This window comes from Squalius cephalus (assembly GCF_949319135.1).
Source record: "Squalius cephalus genome assembly, chromosome: 1".
Lineage (NCBI taxonomy): Eukaryota > Metazoa > Chordata > Actinopteri > Cypriniformes > Leuciscidae > Squalius > Squalius cephalus.
Genome location: NC_137122.1, coordinates 24,356,695 through 24,379,529, shown reverse-complemented (window position 1 = coordinate 24,379,529; position 22,835 = coordinate 24,356,695). Strand labels below are relative to the sequence as shown.

The window sequence follows — 22,835 nt, the reverse complement described above, 5'->3', positions numbered from 1 at the left end:
ACCTCGGGTCTTTAGTGACCCAGGATGCCATTCACTGCCCTCCTCCTCATTAATTTTTAAGTTAAATCATCAAGTATTCCTCAATTAATTCGTTATAAACAATATAACCAGAATTTTTTTTTTTACATTTTTTTAATTGAATTAAATAACGACCCCTAGGTGTGTAAAAGTGTAAGTATATTTTTTCCCACACAACAATAATCGAATCTTTGACTGAATAAATGCAATTCCCCTTTATTCCATAAGGTAGCAGTGTCTGAGACACAATGATGAAGTGACGTTTCACTCATAGTCACTGCAGGCAGAAAACAAAAGAATAGGAAGAATCATCAGCAAAACTTGAAATGGCTCAGAGATTTACAGCAGAGCAAGAACTGAACGCAATCAAATATTAGTGTCACTGTCACTTGATGGTGGATCTGGTCAGCAAGAAGCTGTCAGCAATCATAATATTGATTTTGAAGATGTAGAAAATGATAGTTTTGAGAATATGTTTGAGATGGAGAAAATATGATCCAGATGCTGAATGTTCTGGGAAATGAGGAGAGAGGACAGTGATGATGGTATAAAACATCTGCTCAAACTGAACCCTTCCAAGCTCCAAAAGGTTACAAAATATGCTTTATTTTACTCTTCTGTAACTGTTACTCAAATATCTGAAGAGTTTTATATTATCACTAAAGAGATCCATCCGTGTTAGATAAAGGTCCGGGGCGCTAAAGACCCGAACATGTAATAATGATTAGAGATGCACCGATTGCAATTTTATTGGCCGATTCTGATTTCCATTTTTTTTTTTTTTTTTTTGGTAAGCGTGACCTGCCGATACCGATTTCTACAGATTCCGATTCTCTTACAAAGATCTATAATTGACAGCATATACAAACAAAAATATACTTTTCTTCAATGCAAAATTTAATTTTCATTAAAAAAGACCATAATAAAATAAGAACAAATAAACAAATTTCAAACAACAGCACAAATAAATGCAATAGAATGTTCATATCAAAGAGAGATATGAAATAAACACGGCTTTACGTTTTTTTCAGGTGGGTCTAACAGTATGTTAGTATTCAGTTAAGAAACTACAGAAATTAAAGTAATCAAATGTAAAATAACACTGGATAGTCTTTATTGTTTAAAAAAATACAGATTAATGCTTACAATTAGTTACAAAAGATATGATTTTCTTTTGTCTTTTGTTCTTTGATTAACATGACAGACAGCAGGAATATTAGGCTGCTGTCACTTTAAGAGCTTATGCACGGATCCAGTATACTTTTACACAACATGTGTTATCTGTGTCAACTAATTAAGTTCCAAAACTGAATGTGTTTAACTGAATACTCGCCAAGACGGGCATTTTGACATAATTTTGTGTGTATTTGTCCGTGTAAGCGCAGTAAGCCACTAATTTTGGTACTTGCAACTAACAAGCTGTTTTAAATGTGGCTTTATGTGTGAGCGCGAAACCTGTAATTATTCAAATTATGCGCAATACAAGCACTATTTAACCGGAGCGAATGAGACGAGTGAGTGAGAGGAGGCGAGTGTGTCACTTCGCAGCTGACGTTATTGCCTACGCCGCTTTTCTATTAACCTTTCTGTTGTCATTTAAGAACTTAAAGGCATTTTTTGAAGCATTCAGTGTTTTAAGGCATTTTTCAAGATTAAGATTACTTTGGTACTCGCACACCGTCCTTGTATTTCTGTATAAATATGTGTGTTCTGGTAGCCGTGTATAAGGTTTCTGCCATTAAAGGAGTCTGGTGTGTTTCATGACATGAGAAAACCCATGATGACCCTCTTGCCATAAGCAACAGTAGAAAAGACAAAACCATTAGTCGAAATCGTTCAAATGAAAACATCTCGGTGCCGGCGTAAGCTCTGATATCTCTGACTATGACAGGTAAATGCGTCACCGTTTATGTATTTTGACATTGATAAAACTCCAGGAGAGAATCAAGGGAATCGTATGTGACAGACGGTGAGGTTAACCAAAGCCAAATGCTGATCTTTTGCCACTTCACAAAATGGTTTTAGGTTTTTAAGTGAGTAACTCCTGGGTTGAAGTGAGCTGGTCATGAAAAGGATTTTGAATTTCAACCTTAACTCAACATGAAGTGGCATTTGCATTTGCGTTTACATTTAGTACCTATTTTACTTCTGTTATGTATTTATGATTGAATGAAAGATGAAAGATTATTAAGACAAACATCTTGTTTTCTTTGAGAAAGAAATTTAGAATGAAAGCAGGAGTTTTTGAGTTACGGCTGCACTTCTCCAAGCATGTTATTATGTGTGTGTTTTATGTTGTGACAATGCCCGGTCAGGCTAAAAATACACCTGTGACTTGTGTCCCAGACTTCTCTCGGTCTCTTCGTGCAGAAGTAACTGAGTTGAAGTGTGAATTAGCTCATTCAGACAGAAACAGAGATGCATTTATCTCTCCGCCTGCTTTATGGCCAGTGGAATGGCAGGTCACTTCTTCCATTAAATGATTCTCGGAGAACGAGCGTTTGACAGAATGTCGAGGTTTCCACGGCGCTGGCTTAGTGGGAGATGTTCGTTTTGGATTCATTTGGACAGAGTGTTTTATGGCTTTATTCCCCACGGCCCGAGCGCACACTTGCATGTTTGTGCTTCTCGAAGTCGCAAATAGATAGATACAGCAGTATGAGGTGATTTAGTAGCTGTTTTTATTCAAAGAGACTTTCAGAACACTTGTTTCAGATTCAGTCCTGATGGAGAATCCTGAGGATAACAGCTTTGCTGAAGGACATAATAGTGATAGTACTAACCTCAACTAAACATGCCAGCCCTTTAACCAAACCAGACATAGATGGATAGGTAGATGGATGGATGGATGGATGGATGGATGGATGGATGGATGGATGGATGGATGGATGGATGGATGGATGGATGGATGGATGGATGGATGGATGGATGGATAGATAGATAGATGTTGTTGTTATTATTATTATTGTTTCCCTTTTTCTTTTCACTACAATATTTAGCATTTTTTGCGTGTATAACAATGATGCCAGTAAAGTACCTTTAAATTAAAAAAAAAAAAATGTATATTTAATATTAACTCCCACCCTGAAGTTTCTCCCCGAAGAGCGCGTGCGTGAGGAGGCCGACAGGGGGCGCACCGGCTTCAGACACGCCTCTCTCTCTCTCTCTCTCTCTCTCTCTCTCTCTCTCTCTCTCTCTCTCTCTCTCTTCTGAGAGGAGGTGTCGGGGAATCTCCTGCAAACATTCAAAAAAACAGAGTCGATGTATTACATCACAGGGCCGCGCGTGTATATATCAGAGGCGCGCGCGTGAGAGAGGCATTCCCAGAGGTTTGGCTCGCGACGAGAAGGACAGGCAGATGCGTCGCGCGCGGGACTTTCAAGCGTGATGCTGCGCGCGATTCGGATGCATTTAACAGACTTGGTGAAAACCAGCAGCTCGTGGAGACCCGAGAGACCCGAGTTTTGATGCACGTGAAATAAACGCGCCATGGATGGATAGACCCGGTGTCTGAGCGCTCGAAACTCTCACGCACTTCGGATTTTGCATTGGATAAAGTTGCAAAGATTTCCACGCTTTATCGCATCATCATGGATCTCCAGCAGTGTTTGGTGTCCGTGTACCTGCTGCTGATGTCTTTAGCTCAGTGTCAGCACTATTACCTCCTCAGACCCATCCCGAGTGACACTTTACCCCTGCTGGAGCTGAAGGAGGACCCCGACCCCATCTACGACCCGCGGGAGAGGGATCTCAACGAGACCGAGCTGAGAAGCGCGCTCGGGGACTTTGACAGCCGCTTCCTCTCCATCAGCCCTCCTCAGGACCGCTACACGGGCAACGAGGACCTGGACGAGCTGGACCTCCAGCAGAACCCCGCCGGACTGATGCCCAAAGACATCAAGAATCTGGACTTTGACGTGCAGTGGGGTAAAAAGCGCAAAGCCAGTAAGAAGCTGAAGCGCAGGCTGCAGATGTGGCTGTGGTCCTACTCCTTCTGCCCGGTGCTTTACGCGTGGAACGACCTCGGCTCGCGCTTCTGGCCGCGCTTCGTCCGCGCGGGGAGTTGCTATAGTAAGCGCTCGTGTTCTGTTCCGGAGGGCATGGTGTGCAAACCGGCCAAATCCACGCACATCACGCTCCTGCGGTGGAGATGCGTTCAGAGGAGAGGCGCGCTCAAGTGCGCGTGGATACCGGTGCAGTATCCCATCATAACTGAGTGCAAATGCTCGTGCGCCAACTGAGCGATAATTAATGGACATCATTCATAAAGACTCCGAGACGATGCTTATTTCTGGAGAGAGAGAAAACAAAAAGAGTTTGATCTGATATATGTTTCTGGACTCTAATCTGAAACGTGTATGGACATAAACTGAGCTGATACATATCGCTGGACTTAAATTATGGAAAACTGTTCTGATAATTATTACTGTACAAAATGTAATCTGATATGTATTTCTGGATTTCAGTTTTAAAAACTCTGCTCTGGTATATTTCTTGAAAAAAGAAAAACATTATAGAAAATCGAATCTGATTTATATTTCTGGACTTAAGTTATGAAAATGTTTTTATTTTGTATTTTGGTTACACTTTATATTAACTTTAAGTCATTAATATGTATATATATATATGTATGTATATATGTATATCTATATATACATAAAAATATACAGTATATATATATATATATATATATATATATATATATATATATATATATATATATATAGTCACATATAAATATATGGGATATAACATTTGAGCAATTGTTTGAATGTACTAGCTGACAATTTATGCATTATGTAATATAAAACTGTCTCTTAATGCCGTTAATGTAAGTTATTATAAAGTGTTCCCTTTTATTTTTTTATGCACTATCATGTGTATGAATGTATTGTATGTATATGTGGTGCCATCATGTAATGATCTAGCTACTTGTAAAAAGCCAGTATTATGTGTATTATCCAGAGTCTACTGTATTTGTGGAAAATATTGGTTACCGTTGTATTTATATTGCAGAGAGAATGGCCGTGGAGCCGTTTGAGATGTTTTATAAGGTTTCCACGTCGATGTGACGACCTCAAAATTTATTACGGATTTTTAACGTCTCGCAGCTGCGACGGCTGCTTTTTCCGACAACGATTTATCCTGTAAATTAAGATTTAAGAACTGTTATTTATTCTTTATATTCAGATAATAAAATATCAGTGAAATCCCACAACAAAACGGCACATCTGAGCTTTTGTTTCAAAAGTCTTTGTTTCTTTTCATGACGAAACTTCAAAGAGGTTCTCCTAATTTACCATGACATTTTCTCACCTGGCTTAAGGGTCCCGTAACCAGGCAACCGCCGGTGATGCTCTCAGGGGCCCATGTTGAGGTTTGCTAGTGGTTTATATTAACTTTTATTACATCTTATTAAGAGATCGCTACAATCCATATATAGGTCTCAATTTAAGATTTCTGGATTTGAATTGCATATAAAATTCCCATCCATGTTTTAACATAAACAAACGGATAAATGTGATGCATGCTGTAATTCTCAGTCACACAGAAATTAAACGGGCATGATTTCAGTAATAGCAGCCTACACTGAAAAAAAAATGATTTGTTGAATTTACTAAAAAAAATGTATGGTAAGTTGTTGCACACAACTGATTTTAGCTACATTTAAACAAATGCATTAAGTTGAACTAAAATTTATTAAGTTCAACTTAATGCATTTGTTTAAATGTAGCTAAAATCAATTGTGTGCAACCACTTACCATACTTTTTTTTTTTAGTAAATTCAACTATCATTTTTTTCAGTGTATTAATAAACTAAATGTGTTTTAAATACACACTAACCAGGTTTATGTATATTTATCATCAGTCAATCCAATGTGTTTCAATCTCACACATTTTATCATCACATTTAAACTCTTCATTGCAAAAAAAAGCTTTTCTTACTTAGTATTTTTGTCTTGTTTCCAGTCCAAATACTGTATATAAACATTCTTAAATCAAGAAGCATTTACTAGATAAGTAAAATTACATAAGAAATTATATATTTTTTTCTGATAAAAAATATATAAAAAGTGAGTTTTTGCTTAAAACAAGCAAAATTATCTGCCAATGGGTCGAAAAAAAATTAAATAATAATTTTCTTGTTTTCTTTGGAAAACAAGAAAACAATAATTTATTCAAATGGAAAACAAGATTATTTTTCTCACCCCATTGGCAGATAATTTAGCTTGTTTTAAGCAAAAAATCATTTAATTTATTTATTTATTTATTTTATCCGAAAACAAGATAGAATTTCTTATGTCATTTTACTTATCTAATAAATGCTTCTTGATTTAAGAATTTTTAAATATTTGGACTGGAAACAAGACAACATTTTTTGCAGTGTCGATCTGTCAAGGATGTTTGCTAATGACTTGCTAATGAAAGTTAGCTGAGATTATGAGATGTACGTTTCAGTCGACAGACTTTGTAAAGTAGATTAACTTCATTTTACACATCAATTAATTCAAACAATTCTTAACATTCACAGCCTTATTTCCTCTGGTTAAAACCTCTCTGGATCCGTTTGCTGCCAACTAACTGTGGGTTAAGGGTGACCACAAACATGTAATGTACCTAATGGAGCTCACGTCTAAACGTTCTCACATCACGAGTGTTAACAGAGTCGACGCTTCACCCTAATGAGCGCGTTAGTTCTCAGTCTGTAAAAACCTCTGCTTATCTGATAAGTGCAGTTCCAGTGAAAATAGCTCTTTATCTCGATCTCAAGTGCCCTTGCATTCAAGCTTTTATTGTGGGGTGGAGATGCGTGATGATTCTCATTGAAAACCTGTTAACATCTACTGTAACATCCCGAACGGATGATGGGCAGATAAAGCGTAACAGCTGGAGAGCATCTCTCTCATGTGGCCCGGCCCGACTGCCACCCGCCCATTTGTGGCCCCGCAGGAGGGCCGCCCTCCCTCCGAGAGCATGGAGCCAGTCTAACAGAGGAATAAACCCTGCCAAACAGCCCTCATAAAGAGCTTCAAATACAGCTCTGTTTACCCCTGCAGAACAGCGCTTTATCCAAACACACCACTGATTAGGAGCGCTTGGGCAAACTAATCACACAGGGCTTCCTTTAAATGGATGTGTGCTGGCCAGAGGCTGTTGAATGCCTCGGGTTTGGAGATGGCAGACGGAAATTAAGGTTCTTTATTGGCATCGAGGGTTCTATGAAGAACCTTTAACATCGTTGGAGTCTTTCCATTCCACAAAAGGTCCTTTATTGGGGGGAAACGGTTCTTTAGATTATTAAAATGTTCTTCACACTGAGAAAAAAATATATATTTTTGAGAGTGAACTTCTGTGTAAAAATGTGTCTGATTGTCACTGATTAAAAATCAATGTTCTTTATTTGCATCAATGGTTCCATGAAGAATCTTTAACATCCATGTAATCTTTCCATTGCACAAGAAGTTCTTTATAGTGGAAGAAGGTTCTTTGGATTTTTAAAAGGTTCTTCAGACTGAGAAAAAAAAAAAGTCATTTTAAGAACTTTGTTTTTGAGAGTGAACTTCTCAGTGTAAGAGTGTCAGATTGTCACTCTTAAAAATCAAGGGTCTATTGGCATTGATGGTTCCATTAAGAATCTTTAACGTCAATGGAGTCTTTCCATTCCACAAAAGGCTCTTTATTGTGGAAAAAGGTTCTTTAGATTTTTAAAATGTTCTTCATACTAAGATTTTTTTTTTTTTTTTTTTTTTTTTTGATAGTGAACTTCTGTGTGTAAAAATGTGTCAGATTGTCATTCTGAAATATCATTGTTCTTTATTGGCATTGATGGTTCCATTAAGAATCTTTAACATCAATGGAATCTTTCCATTCCCGCAAAAGGTTCTTTATAGTTCTTTATTATTACTACTATAAGCACATTCTTTATTATTTGGTTGAAATTGACAAGTTGTCACTCTTTAAAAATATTTTTTTTTCTTACAAAGAACCTATTTTGGGATGTATAGGGTTAGCTGTAAAAAAAAAAAAAAGTTGATGACTATTTTTATGACTATTTTCCACGTTATAATAATCTTAAAGTGATGAAAACTAATACAAATGGAAGTCTGGGGATGATGTGATGCAAATGAACACTCTCTTATAGTCAAGCTGCTTCTTTGTCTAGATTCCAGCTCTGCTTGTGTGCCCAATTTACACAGTATTTTGTCTACAAAACTTAAGATCAAGCATTTAAGCAGAAGCCTTCAGATCAAAAGAGCACACTAAATTCAGTGTGTGCAAACATTTGATGGGTAGTGCGTGTTCGAAAAAGACTGAATCTGTAAATCTGATTCCACGTCCACCAGTATTCTGCTCAAATGCGTCATTTGTGTGTGTTGTTGAAATGTGCTCTGACTCGACGGCGAGCGAGCCGCTGTTATCAGAGTGAAATACTGCGTTTGTGCTGTGTCTGAGATGACACTGTGCAGCGTGCCGGCAGGGGTCGTGCGATCAGGCCCCGTGGCGACCTCTCTGTCGAGCTGGGGGCGGGCGGGGGACTTCGGCTCCTGCACGGTGGCCCCCAGGTACCAGCAGGGCCCTCTGTTTAACCGAGAGGCAGGCGTTCGTAAACCCTGCGGGAGATGGACTGTGATTTATACACCAGTTCTCTCATATATCCCTGTCCTCTTGTGTTCTCTTGTCTTAGTCTGCTGTAGATGCAGACACTTCAACATAGGATGTGTTTGGAGTGCTAGCCTATATGAAATACTGTTTGTGAAAGAAAGGTATTGTGCACAGTGTGGAATACTAGTTGTTCTACTTACTGCATTACTGAATTTACTACAATTAGTGCACGATATGTATTCTGCAAGGATGCATTAAATTGATCAAAAGTGACAGTAAAGACATGAAAATGGTTTGCACAAAAATATGAAGCAGCACAACTATTTTCAACATTGATAATAATCAGAAATGTTTCCTGAGCATCAAATCATCATGTTAGAATGATTTCTGAAGGATCATGTGACACTGAAGACTTTAGTAATGATGCTGAAAATTCAGCTTTGATCACAGGAATAAATTATATTTTACTATATAATCAAATAAAAACAAGTTATTTTAAATCGTAATAATATTTCACAATATTACAGTATTTTTGACTAAATAATTGCAGCCTTGGTGAGCGAAAGAGACTTATTTCACAAACATTAAAAAATCTGAGTGGGGTCCAGTTCATCTTAATTAACACATATTTAATACATGCTTTGCCATTTTAATTAAGTTGTGTGCAAACCTCCAGAACTAGTATGAGAATGTCCAAATATTATTTGTATCTCGACAACGTGAGAATAATTTGAGACATTTGCTGAACACTCCTGCTTCTCAGGTGTTTCTAAAGTCTCAATAATCTCACGTTTCTCCTCTAGTTTCCGATGAGATCTCAACGTTGTCAAACAGTGCAAGCAAATGTCTCGATATGAGCTCAGATTGTCCTGAGACTACATGATCTTACTGTATGGCAACTACTCATTTTTAGGAGAAATCTGCTGAATCTTAAAATCAAATTGGTTACACTTTATTTTGATGGTTCACTTTAGACATTCTACTAACTAAAAGTAGAAAACTCTCATTAGAGTGTAATAGACTGTAGGTTAGTTGAATAAGTTGGCATACTTTCAAAGTTACCTATAGTCAGAAGAATGTCTGTTGAGGAGCATCACAATATATATACAGATATTAAGCAGATAGTCTACTAATACTCTAATTAGAGTTAGTTGACATGTAATTGCAAAGTTACTTAGTAGAATGTCTAAACTGGACCATCAAAATAAAGTGTTACCATGCAGTTTAATGGGAACACCTGAGCAATGAAAGAGCAGACGGGCATGACAGAAGCTGCTCATGTGTTGATGTGTATGTCTACTCTGATATCTCTCCAGCAGAACTGTCTCGTTTCTTAATAAGGACACGGCGCTGTCTTCTGCAGACGGTCGCGGTCTGTTCCATCTCTTCTCTTAAGTGCGCGGCTTGACCAGTGTCAAGAGTCTCCGTATCTCTGCGGCTTTAGGAGACGCTCCAAACATGTTTCTCCTGCGGTCACAGACCCACTTTGAGTGATAACGGCACTTTGTCTTTCTAATGCTGTGGAATGAAAGGGCCGTTCTGTCATAAAATCCTCTCCACAAACCCAAAGCTTTGTCCCGTGTCAGTGACAGCGCGATTGAACGCAGACCGCTGACATGAAGACGTCCGTTTAAAGACGTTCCTAAGACTGCATTAGAATTGTCGCTTCACATTAATTTACTGACACTCGTCTGAATTCCCAGAATAAAATGAGGGAGGTTTCTCTTTTATTGCTATGTAGACTTAAAGGGTTAGTTCACCCAAAAGTGAAAGTTCTGTCATTAATTACTCACCCTCGTGTCGTTCCAAACCCGTAAAACTTTCGTTCATCTTCGGAACACAAATGAAGATCTTTTGTGCTGAAATCTGAGAGTCTCTCCATTGACAGCAAAGTAACTACCATTTTGACGCTTCAAACAGTTCATAAAGAGATCGTAAAACTAATCCATATGAATTGAGCGGTTCAGTCCAATTTTTCTGAAGAGATTTGATCGCTTTATATGATAAACAGATTGAATTTAGGATTTTATTCACATTTAAACATTGATCAGCGAGCATAAACAGAACCTCAACAGAACCGTCTTGACGTGTGAGAATAAACTTCTTGCTGAAGCTCAAATGTACTGTGTAACACGAGAATGAACCTCATTGGTTCTTGCTGAAGCTCAAACGTGATGCGTAACACGAGAATGAACCTCATTGGTTCTTGCTGAAGCTCAAACGTGATGCGTAACACGAGAATGAACCTCATTGGTTCTTGCTGAAGCTCAAACGTGATGCGTAACACGAGAATGAACCTCATTGGTTCTTGCTGAAGCTCAAACGTGATGCGTAACACGAGAATGAACCTCATTGGTTCTTGCTGAAGCTCAAACGTGATGCGTAAAACGAGAGTAATAGTGTAGTGTAGTTTTACTATATCTTTATAAACTTTTTGAAGAGTCAGTTGTGTAGCTGTCAATGGAGGAATAGAAAGCTCTCAGAAAGACGATCAAAAAGACGAAAGTCTTATGGGTTTGGAACAACATGAGGGTCAGTAATTAATGATGATGAATGTTAATTTTTTGGGTGAACTAACCCTTTAATGGACTTGATGGGCTTAATTTACATCACCATTGGTAATGGCTTGATCCAAAAGGCTTTTGATCTCATTTCTGTTCTCAGACCATAAATATAATGACTGAAAAAAATCCAACACTGATAACTGTGAATCAAACCAGTGCATTTCCTTATTCTTGGCAGAATAACTGGGCTGTTTTTAGGATAGAAGTCTCATTAGTGCTGTATACTTTGAAGTTTCAAGGACAGGAGACGATAATGAGAAAAATGCACATTAACTGAGCCGGTGGACACTCCTCTGAGCTGTGATAACAAATGATAAAGCTTGTGTTTTGAACATAGCAATGAACTGTCATGCCATATATCAAATGAAATATATCACACAGGAGCTGTGTTGGTCTCTATTAGTCTGATTTCTTCTTTCACACTCAAAATTCGGTCTCATGAATTTCTGATTTGTTTCTGTACTTTTACAAGCTGTTAGCGTGTGAAGAGATTTTGATGCAATTCGCTCATATCTTGCATGACATTTTGTACAAGTTTAGGACAGATGTTTGGTTCTCAACCAGATAGCAACGCCCTGGCAACCACCCACAACATCTGAACATAATATTATTGTTAAAACTGCAAGACGCTGGTCATTGGACGAAAAAGAAGTGCAAGGTCTAGAGAGACTTTTTTTCAAAACGTATTTTAACTTGAGAGTCGCATTTTAAGAATGTAATGCGCGAGACGCTGCAAAAGACTCAAGCCCAAAAGTTAAAGACATCCGCATGGTATGTGTTCACATTGAAAAACAATGGAAAATAGTGCAGTGGAATGGAAAAACGTGTTCTGTGTAAACGGCCCTTACAGCTCCTCTGCTTCTGGTATGATGTGTGTATTGAGACGCAGTCCTGGATTATTCATGTTTTGTGTGGTAAGCGACTTTCTAAGCAACATGAAACCTGCTCCAAATGATGAGCATTTGGCATTGTGCTGCTTTTTAAGACTGCTTTGACTGAATTCTTATGTGTGCTACTTGTTTTAGCTTACGCAAGACTGTATTGGAATCAGTTTAGTTTCCTGTTCACTTCGCCTGTGTTGTGTTGAGCTATTGTCTACGTAAAGCTTTCCAAATCAGCCACTTATGAGATTGCACGATGGTTATGCAGTCAGTAGACAGCAAGATTGCTCAGTAGGTGTCCCTGACATCACTGTCGCTTTCTCACCGATGCACGCCGTCTCTGATCCTCTCATAAGCCCTGTGACCGATCAATAAATACAAACCCTGTGTCCGATCTCACCCACACCCACAGACATATAGAACATACATGTAGAGTTCAAAGACCCGGTTGATGTGCACGATAACTTCCCGCTGTGCACATGAAAGCGGCTCGGCCGTGTTGATTTATACGCACCGAGCAAGAACATTAGTCTACGATAATGAGAAATCAGACGCGAGCCAAGTCTCTCTTCAGACCCGCCGGTATTGAAGCATTTCCATGAAGTAATGCAGCGGTATCATAGAGAGACGGGGCCTGTGAACTCACTGGCTTTTATTTCTCTTCATATTCCTCAGCAGAATGCATGCTGTAAATACGCGTATTAAATTTAAATGCAGTATTTTTGGAAGCAGAACGCCGTTGATGAGGTAATGCCACAGACGAATGCACAATCACAACTGCAGTTAATCTTTCCAGTTAAACTGAGAGGCTTGTTTTGAAGTGCAGAAGTCGTCTTCCACTGAAGTGGCATTTTGTTTAGAAGATGCTGCAGGACCCAGATTGTATATTGTACATTTGATTATTATATATCATATTACTTGTATTTTGCATTGTTTTTGATATCAAGTCAAATAAAATGTATTTGTATAGTGCCTTTCGCAATGCACATTTTTTTTCAAAGCAGCTTACAGAAAATCATGATGTTGATGTTTATATCTTAATATCTTTGTGCATTATTTAGCAGAAGAGCTATAGTTACATAGGCCTATATTGTTTACATATTGCAACGATATAATCAAAGAGCCATGATTTGATATATGGCATCGCTTTACATGAGTGTATATGCGGATAAAGTTGGATGTATTATATATCCAACTATATATATAGAGCTGTGCGATGTAGTATTGCTTTATGTGTGTATAGGCTACAATATGTATGCAGGTAAAGCTGGATGTAATAATATATCGAACTTTATATAAAGAGCAGTGCCATAATCAAAGAGCCAAGATTTGCAATATAGTATCGCTTTATCAAATCAAGTAACGTTTATTTATATAGTGCTTTTTACAATACAGATTGTTTCAAAGCAGCTTTACAGTGATAACAGGAAAATAATGCAACAAAGTTTGTTTAGAAGAAAAGTTCAGTGATGGTTCATTTTTGTTGTAAAAAAGTTATTCATTTAGTTCATTTATATGTATAGCCGCTCTGGAGAAAACATTGATGTCATCGTCCAGCTCAGTTCAGATCTCATATAATGGTGTCAATGCAAAGTTGGATGTACTATATAACCAACTTCATTTATAAAGCTCTGCGAGATAGTTTACATTAACTCGGTTGAGTTTTGCTATAATATATGGCTTTACGTACTGCATGTGTGCGGACAAAGTTGCATAATTTGGAGCGGTGCGATAATGTAGTTAACTATATTATATTATTTCAGGATCCTAAGAGACCTGCAACTCATTTTTTGGGTTTGTAATCATCCACCAGTTGGGAATCACTGCTGTACATTCATGCACTGCTTTACAGATGGGTTTGGAGATTTGCGCCTGGGTTTCAAGTTGATGGACTCTCCTCTTCTGTAAGCTTTGTGCTTGTAGAAGCGAAAGCCATTAGGCCTCTGCTTTCCCTCCAGAAGACTCTTATCTCCATACGATTTGTTCCTTGTTTCAGATTCCCGTTTCGGCCCGAAGGCGTCACCTATAGTGAAGACCGAATGTCTGGAGCAGGCCACGGGAGACATATGATTCTCGTTGTGAGGATGAAAGGCGTCTATACGTCTGTTTTTCCCTGTCTTTTGTACGTCTGGGGAGCGGCGGATTGGGTGGGCGGATCCGCTTGTGTCGTGATCCCCTCTCGTCCATGTGGTGTTGCTTTATACTCCGCGGGTATGGATTCATTGTAGTGAAATTGAAACTTCATGACATGTCATTGTTATAAACTTATAAATAATTTATTTCGCCCCGAAGACCGATCGCGGCTTCAAAGGTGGCCAATTGGCGGAGACAAGGTTCATCTCTGACCCAGTTTGACCATGTTGAAGCATTTTCCCTTCATATCTCTCGTGCGCTCTCGCGTTTAACTCTAGCCGCTTGTCAGCACGTCGCTTCGTCTGTTTTTAACTTCTTGCTTCATGAAAACTCCATAAAACCTTATATTTCGCAATGGTTTTTTTGTATTGTTTTACGACGGCTGCTTAGAAAGTGCATTGTAGAAATGAACCCTGTAGTCTCTGCTATCTCTCTTGTCATCGCTGCTAGCTAGCTCACTTGCTAACATACGTCTGTCAGTGGCCTTATATTTTCACCTTATCCTCCAAGACTACAGCTGGCCTGCTCTTAACGCTCTTTGTATATAAACCCCGCTCTTAGTCGCAGGTGCTTTTTCCACCCCGCGTTGGATAAAGAGTCTGATTCATGCTATTTTTCGCTTAAATCATACTGTTTGTGCACTTTTGCAACCCTGAACCCTGTTTAGCAGAAGATGTGTGCTGGGCTTCTCCCACTGCTAAGTTAATTGGTGTCTTCTGAAACGTTCATTGTTGATGCTGAGCCAGAGATGTTTTCCTGTTCAAATTCTTTTCATAAATCACTGCTTGTGGTGTTTGATGGATAGTGGGGAATCTAGGAGTGGAGATATTCTTGCTACTTTGAATGCAAGGCCAATGTTTCTTTGATGTTGGAAGGTCAAATGTTGCTCAGAAACGCAGGTACGCGGTTAACTAAGAAACTGGGCTGGTACTGCAAATGTCTTGAGGTTCAGTCCCAAACAGATTGATTGTTAACTAGATCAGACTTCAGGTCTTAAAATGCACAACCGCTCAAAAGTCTGGGGTTGGTAGAAGAAAGAAGTCGGTAAATAAGTCTCTTCTCCCTTGGGCTGCGTTTATTTGTTTAAAAATATGTTAAAATGTAATTTGGTAACACTTTATTTTACAGTTTCCTTTTTTACATAGTAATAACAGTAAATTATGCATAAGTACATGCAACTAACCCTCAACCAAATCCTACCCTAACCCTATAGCAAGTACATGTAGTTATTACATTAGTACTATTATTACTCAGTACTTAAATGCATAATTACACTGTAGCAATGACACCTTAAAATAAAGTGTAACCTGTAATTCATTCCTGTGTCACATGATCCTTCAGAAATCATTCTAATATGATTATTTGATGCTCAAGAAACATTTATGAAAAGTTATATTTTCATATTTTTTGTGGAAACCGTGATAAGTTTTGCTTTTCAGGATTCTTTGATGAATAGAAAGTTCAAAAGAACAGCATTTAATTAAAATAGAAATAGTTTGTGAGTGTGACATTATAAATGTCTTTACTGTCACATTTGATTCATTTAATGCATTCTTGGGGTGAGCGATACACTGGTAGACACGATTAACCGGTCGAAATTTGTTAACTGGTAGAGATTTTGGACTATCGTCTGTATCGCGGTTACACTCACGTGACGTTGCCGTTCTGTTCCGTCTCAAAAGCTTATCGTTGAATGTGTTTTTAAGCCTTGTGGTTTAAAAACAAGTGATTTCAAGTGCAATAAGCAGCGAAAGAGGACTCAATTCTGTATATGCCCGGCCCACACTGTCTGAGAGACTGTGTTTCAGCGCACAAACACAAAACGCGCACACATAAAGCTGCTGCTCATACAGCGCGAGTACTGAACTTAGTGCCTGGAGTTCTTTTTTAGCGCCTTACTGAGCTTGAAGTTAAATGCCCGTCTTTGAGTGAGTATCCTCATAGTCATTTATGTCTTAAGTGAACGTCAATGGTTGAGAAGGAAAGCAAATGTGTATCAGTATATTAGATCAGTGCATTCGCTCTTAAAGTGACAGCAGCCTAATAAACCTGCTTTGTTCTATTGTAGGTTTTTATTTCTAGTGCATGTAATTTATTTATTTTTTTACTTAAGTTAGTTTGGCTAGTATTTATGTTCAATTTAAGTCAGAATTGTGAGATATAAACTCAAAATTCCATGAAATAAACTTGCAATTCTGACTTTTTTTCCCACAATTGCGAGTTTATATCTCGCAATTCTGACTTCTGAATTCTGAATCTCCCAACTGCCTGTTATAAAGTCAGAATTGCGAGATATAAACATGCAATTCTGAGAAAAACAGTCAGAATTGCAAGTTTATTTCTCACAATTGCGAGATTAGATCTCACAATTGCGACTTTATATCACACAATTCTGAGATTAAAAGTCTCAATTAGCTTTTTTATTTTTTATTCTGTGGGGGAAACAAGCTTCCATAAGTATTAGTTTTTTGAGTGATTGTGAAATTGGTGATGAGATTTATGAAATTTCAATTTAATTTTTATATCATAAAAACTTGAATTAAAGCAAAAATAACTGTATTGTGATATATATCGTTATCATGAAATAAAATTATTCATATCATGATATAAGATTTTGGTCATATCACCCACCCTTAATTCTTGCTGAATGAAAGTGTTGATTTCTTAAAAAAAGAAAAAAAAGAGAGACATCTTACTGACCCAAAACCTTTAAACAGTAGCGTCGACTCCAATGATTCTCTAGTTGTCATCCAGTAAGATTATAGAGCTGTAAAATGAGCATGGAGCAGCTCAAATCATTTGTTTTGTTCATATTAAGATCTCTGACGTCTTGGCAAATTCTGAGCGCTGTTTCAGACGTCGTTGAGATCTCTTCTGAAACTCTTTTTTAGCCAGATAAACATCTGAGAAGCAGCTCAAGTGGATTGAGATATTTAATAGATATCAAATCATCTAAATAGATGCGTTCATACACTGAACATCTGTAACTCTGGAAGCGTTTGCGATGTAAAATCAAAGACGACAGACTCGTGCAGAGTTCACACGCAGCCCAGGAATTCACAGCAATTAACCCTTCAGCGTCACATGTAAATATGAGCGCTGGAGGCCGTTAGTCTTTCACACACACACTGGGATCCTGCTTCTTTGTTCTGTCGGGCCCCTGGCCTGTTGCCATGGTGATGGTGCTGGCAGCACCTCACTATAATGGCTGGCGTGTGAGCTGTCCATCACTCCATCCCCCCGTAACACACACTCACACACATACATGATGTGTTATGTTTTATGGGGACTTTCTATAGACATAATGATTTTTATACTGTACAAACTGTATATTTTCTCCCATTACACTAACTCTACCCCTAAACCTGCCCATCACACAAAACTTTCTGCATTTTTCATTTAGTATTTGATTTAAAATCTGTTTTTAAAAAAAATTCTCCAATATCTTCTCAAATATTGCCATCTTTTTGGGGACGTTTTGTCCCCATAACATAGGATTTACCAGCCCCCCCCCCCCCCCCCCCCCCCGCCACACACACACACACACACACACACACACACACACACACACTATTCACTACATCTGGATTTCTGTGCCATCTAGTGTCTCTTATCAAATTGTAATTGTGTGTGTGTGTGTGTGTGTGTGTGTGTGTGTGTGTGTGTGTGTGTGTGTGTGTTTGTGTGTTTGTGTGTGTGTGCGTGTGTGTGAGCAGCCCTGTAAATGTGTAACAGTCCCTCTGATCTGATTAGATGTGGAGTTTTTTCAGGGCCCCTTACAAGAGCATGACCATGGTTCCCATACTTTCCATGCAGTTATTAGTATTAAAATAGTGTGTCATCTGTTATCGATAAAGAAATAAAACACAATCACATTAGGGGCATGTACTTATGCACTATTCTATGTACTAATTCTGTAGTACTAATAGTGTGAATAATGTGTTCACACTGAAAGTTCCAAAAAGAAAAGGGCTTTACAGTAGTAACTATAGTAATTGTGGAATTCTGGTGGAAGCTGTGTATATTCTAAATGTATTCTCTGTTGGAGAAAATTAATTTAACATCTATCCAATTAAACAGGGTGTGTCTCTGCCCCTGTGACTGCGTTAGTCTCACCGTTTTGCTGTGTTTGAGCAGTCCACACTGAGACGGGGGGGCAGAAGGGTCTTCACAGGGACATTTTCTCATTTTCACCCCGATAACCGGGATACGCCCTCATTAGAGACAGCAGCTGATGGAGGAAAAACCTGTTCACGTCCCACCAGTTTGTTGACTTATCTTCAGGTTTTGAGCATTTCTTCTGGCAGCTTAATATTAATAAAGTTCTCCATGGTTCAGTATAGGTTCTTCAGATCAGTGTTTTGCTTTCTGGGTTCTTTAACCCTCTGGTGCTCTAAATGACCGAATTGTTTTGTTGTTGTTTTTTGTCAGTGAAATGAATGTTCTATATGTTTTAGTTTGATAATGTTTTATTATTTAAGATTTTGTATTTTTAGGGGATTTTTTATGCTAAATTATATTTACGCTGTATTTATAATCAATTTATTCACTTTGTGAGCATAGACCTGAAAATTACATTTACAACTTAAACTGTCATAAATATCGAATGTTTTAGAGCACAGACTTTTACGTGTATTGTTATGAAATTTTCAAGTTGTATTTGAAATATATATTTTCAAAATCACATTTTACTATAAAACTGCAAGAAAATCAAAGCCTTAAATTTGTGTTCAAAACTTTAGCCTGATATCTCAAAAAAAGAGCTTTTAGTCAGATCTTGTTTGGCTGCAGTACCAAAAGTTTCCACTAGATAAAAATCGTCTCCCATTCATTTCCAATGCGCTCATTTTTTAGATTTTTTTTTTTTTGTGTGTGTGTTCACATAACAAGTGCCAAAACTTTTACCACGTTTCGTACCATTCCAATGAAGTAAAAAATTCAACAACAAAAAAATCACCAAAGAGCACCATCACTAGATCAGATGGTTTTCTAGAGATTATAATGATTCTCCAGTGACGTATATCAAAACCACTCAAAATCAAAAGAAAGAAATTGTAATTTGCATGACAAGGAAGTAAAACGATTTTACTATAGTGATGAGAATCAAAATGAGAAACGTTAAAACAAACGAGTGTGTTGATGAATTACGAGAGTTTGCCACTGAAATGGCTTAATTGGACAAAATGTCAATCATTCAATCAACCAATAAAGGCCCTAAAATAGGCTTCTTAAATGTATTATATTTTGGGGTAAAAACATTCACTGCATTAATTCAGTCATGATGTCTAGTTAGACATCTAATATTCAATTCAGTTCACACTTATTTGCTCAGCGCTTTTCACAATACACATCGTTTCAAAGCAGCTTAACAGAAAATGCACGAGTCCACATTACAGTTTAGATTGATGTTATCAGAGGTGACTGTCTAAGTTATGCATTTCAGATATATACAAATCACAGTTAGCTAAAAATATTAATTTAAACAATGTCATAATTTAAGGCGGAGACATTTGAAGTCTCAATTGAAGTGATGGATGCTTGTTTGCTAACAAATGATTATGACATTTAGAAAAATGTAGCATTGGTAGATAAATAGTGTTTGCCAGTTTGTTGTGTATTTCTGCCGACAGATAAAATGAAGCTTTCGTGTGTGTGTGTGTGTGTGTGTGTGTGTGTGTGTGTTATATCAGCAGGAGAAGCGACAGAACATCACGGGCGACGGTAGTCAAAGCACGCGGGGAAAAAGACGAGACCCGTCCAATTATCGGAGAGGTGTGAGGGGTCGTTCTCGGACCCAATACCTGAGGTGTGAGCCGGCCTTAAAAACAGATGCAGAAGTGAGACGGTCAATGTTGGCTTTCACACACACACACGGGGAAGGCTTTTTACAGCCCTGTGGGGGGTAATAAAGCGAGTTAAAGCATCACACTTCTGTAAACTTAATCTACACGGCTTTAATTACTATTTGGCGCCTCTCTTCTCTCTCTGGGTTTCTCTGCATCTCCACGTCTCTGCTTGAGCTCTTGCTGACAGTCATGAAAACGAGATTTGCTCGGTTGGGGTTCCTGTTTGACTGATCGGCATGGAGCAAATTAACAACAAGAAACACACACACACACACACACACTTCCCCCATCTCTGTTTGTATTACCTTTTCTTCTTTCTTCTGAAGTACTGGAGCCAAAAGACCTTCCTGATAATCAACAGTCTCCTGACACACACACACACGCACACACACACACTTGTACATAGGCTCTTCTGTCTCTTAAAGGAATAGTCACATAAAAACAACTCATTATCATGTCATTTCAAACTCGAATGAACTTAAGTTAAGTTTTCAACTTATTATTAACATTATAAATGCTATTTCGCATGAAATGTAAGGGCATGAGACTGAAGCCGTCAAACACTGTAACAGAACTGCATACTTCTCATGCACTATATTACACGTCTTTTACATGCATTAGTGTCATGCAAAGAATGTATTGAATTTTAAACCATTATTTAATGAAAAACTTGCTTTCTGTCTTCGCCATATTTGCATCGAATGAGATTGGTTAGCTACTGACAACATTTTTAGTGATTTATATCACTTCGTATGGCTTGTAAAGTCTTACAGTACACGTCATATGGACTATTTTTGTGATGCTTTAATCAGTTTTATTTGAGTATTATTTATGTACTATTGTAGTTTTTATTCATATTTTCAATTAGCTTTTATTTTTAAATTTCTGTTACATTTTTAGTCATTTTGTTATGTGCTTTTGTCATTTTTATTTATATTTTTTTAATAGTAATATTTTTTTCAAATTTAGTTTTATAATAATTTATTTCCCATTTGTGATTTCAGTGCTTCAAAATGAAATAATTTCAGATAGTTGCCAAAGCAACTTTTGTAATTTTCATTTAAGTTTAAATTGTTCAAGTTTTTGTTTTTGGTAACAGTTTTTCATCTAATATTTTATTTTTATTGTATTTATTTCAATTAACAATAATGTTTTTAAACCCTAATTTGAACCCTTTTTTGGTGTTTTTATTTCTTCTTTTTGGGGCTTTTTATTTTATTTCAGCTGTATTTCAATTTACAATAATGCTTTTAATAGTTTAATGTTAGTTAACGATAATAAAGATTTAAAAAACACCAAAAAGAGTTAAAATCAAGGTGATTTTAACCCTTTTTGGTGTTTTTTAAATCTTTTTGGAGCTTTTCATTTTATTTTATTTCAACTTTATTTAAATGAACAATAATGTTTTAATAGTTTTATGTTAGCTAAAAATAATATATTTGATTTTAACCCTTTAATACCAGATTTTAACCCTTTTTTTTTTTTTTTTTTACTTTTTGGAGCTTTTTATTTTATTTCAGCTTTATTTCAATTAACAATAATGCTTTTAATAGTTTTATGTTAGCTAAAAATAATATATTTGATTTTAACCCTTTAATACCCAGATTTTAACCCTTTTTTTAAACTTTTTGGAGCTTTTTATTTCATTTCAGCTGTATTTCAATTAACAATAATGCTTTTAATAGTGTAATGTTAGTTAACGACAATAACCCTGATTTTAACCCTTTAACATCCCTGATTTTAACCCTTTTTGGTGTTTTTTTTTTTCTTTTTATTGCTTTTTATTTGATTTTATTTCAGCTTTATTTCTACTAACAATACTGTTTTCAATAGTTTAATGTTAATTAATGATAATATCCCTGATTTTAACCCTTTAATAACCCAAATTTTAACCCTTCGTGGTGTTTTTTTCTTCTTTTTGGAGCTCGACAGCCCCAGTACCCATTTATTGCGTAAAAAAAAAAAAAAAAACACCTTGCCCATTCCCATGAAACATCTCCTTTTTGTGTTTCACAGGAAGTCGTACAGGCTCGGGACGACATGAGGGTGAGTAAATGATTTTTGAGTGGACTATCCCTTTAAGACGGTCAGCAGACGGGACTTCCCTCTCTTTCTCTTCGGTGCTCGTTAGTTCCTCAGAATGAATGTAAACATCCACTGTCTCTTCAGAGCGGAGATGCAGTGCTATTGTGCAGCACGTAATCCTGCAGATATGACACATACAGGCAGACAGCAGGGCAGACAGACAGGCCACAAAAGCCTGCAGAGAGACACTGAGGTCTACCTGCTGCTGGGACCCAACTGGAGCCAGTGTAATGAGCTGTGAAATTCAGCTCTGCAGACACTGGCTTTAACTATACACTGCCAAAACACAGGCGTTACCTTCACCAACATGGGTCAATAATAATAGCACAATAGTTTGCTTTTCCAGTCAGCTAAATTCATTGCGCTTCATTGGCACGCCGAAAACTGTACATTTTGTATCGCCAAAGCAATTTTAGCGCGGCTGTGTTTGATAATTACATACAATATAATACCTGCAGGGAAACTGAAGAGTAAAACTATAGTGAACAAGCAATATTAACATAGATTAAAGATAGAAAATAAAATAAACTTAATTAGAAAAGAATTAAATTACATGAATTAAAAAATTCATTAAAAATGAAAATGAGATTTTTATTAAAAATGGAACATGAAGCAATTCAAATAAGTAAAATAATAGCAGTAGTGCAAATGTAGTTGTGGATTTATTAACAAATAAAAAAATGATGCATGATCTAATAAAAAGT

At 37.3% G+C, this 22,835-nt stretch overlaps 1 protein-coding gene and 1 long non-coding RNA gene across 2 annotated transcripts in view; both read left to right on the top strand.

Annotated features, from left to right (window-relative positions):
* LOC307157469 overlaps positions 1–20,032 on the top strand; it is a 55,285-nt gene extending 35,253 nt beyond the window's left edge. The window contains exon 3 of the long non-coding RNA XR_013820995.1: positions 19,891–20,032. This is a non-coding gene — a long non-coding RNA (uncharacterized lncRNA). The remainder of the gene's footprint in view (positions 1–19,890) is intronic.
* nog1 (noggin 1) lies at positions 3,295–4,398 on the top strand. Its single transcript, XM_079886082.1, has one exon. The coding sequence runs from the start codon at positions 3,609–3,611 to the stop codon at positions 4,257–4,259; it is 651 nt and encodes a 216-aa protein (XP_079742208.1). The 5' UTR covers positions 3,295–3,608; the 3' UTR covers positions 4,260–4,398.
* Positions 20,033–22,835: the final 2,803 nt, after the last annotated feature.

Coding starts and splice junctions, on each gene's coding strand:
- nog1 (XM_079886082.1), top strand. CDS start 3,609: ATGGATCTCCAGCAGTGTTTGGTGTCCGTGTACCTGCTGCTGATGTCT.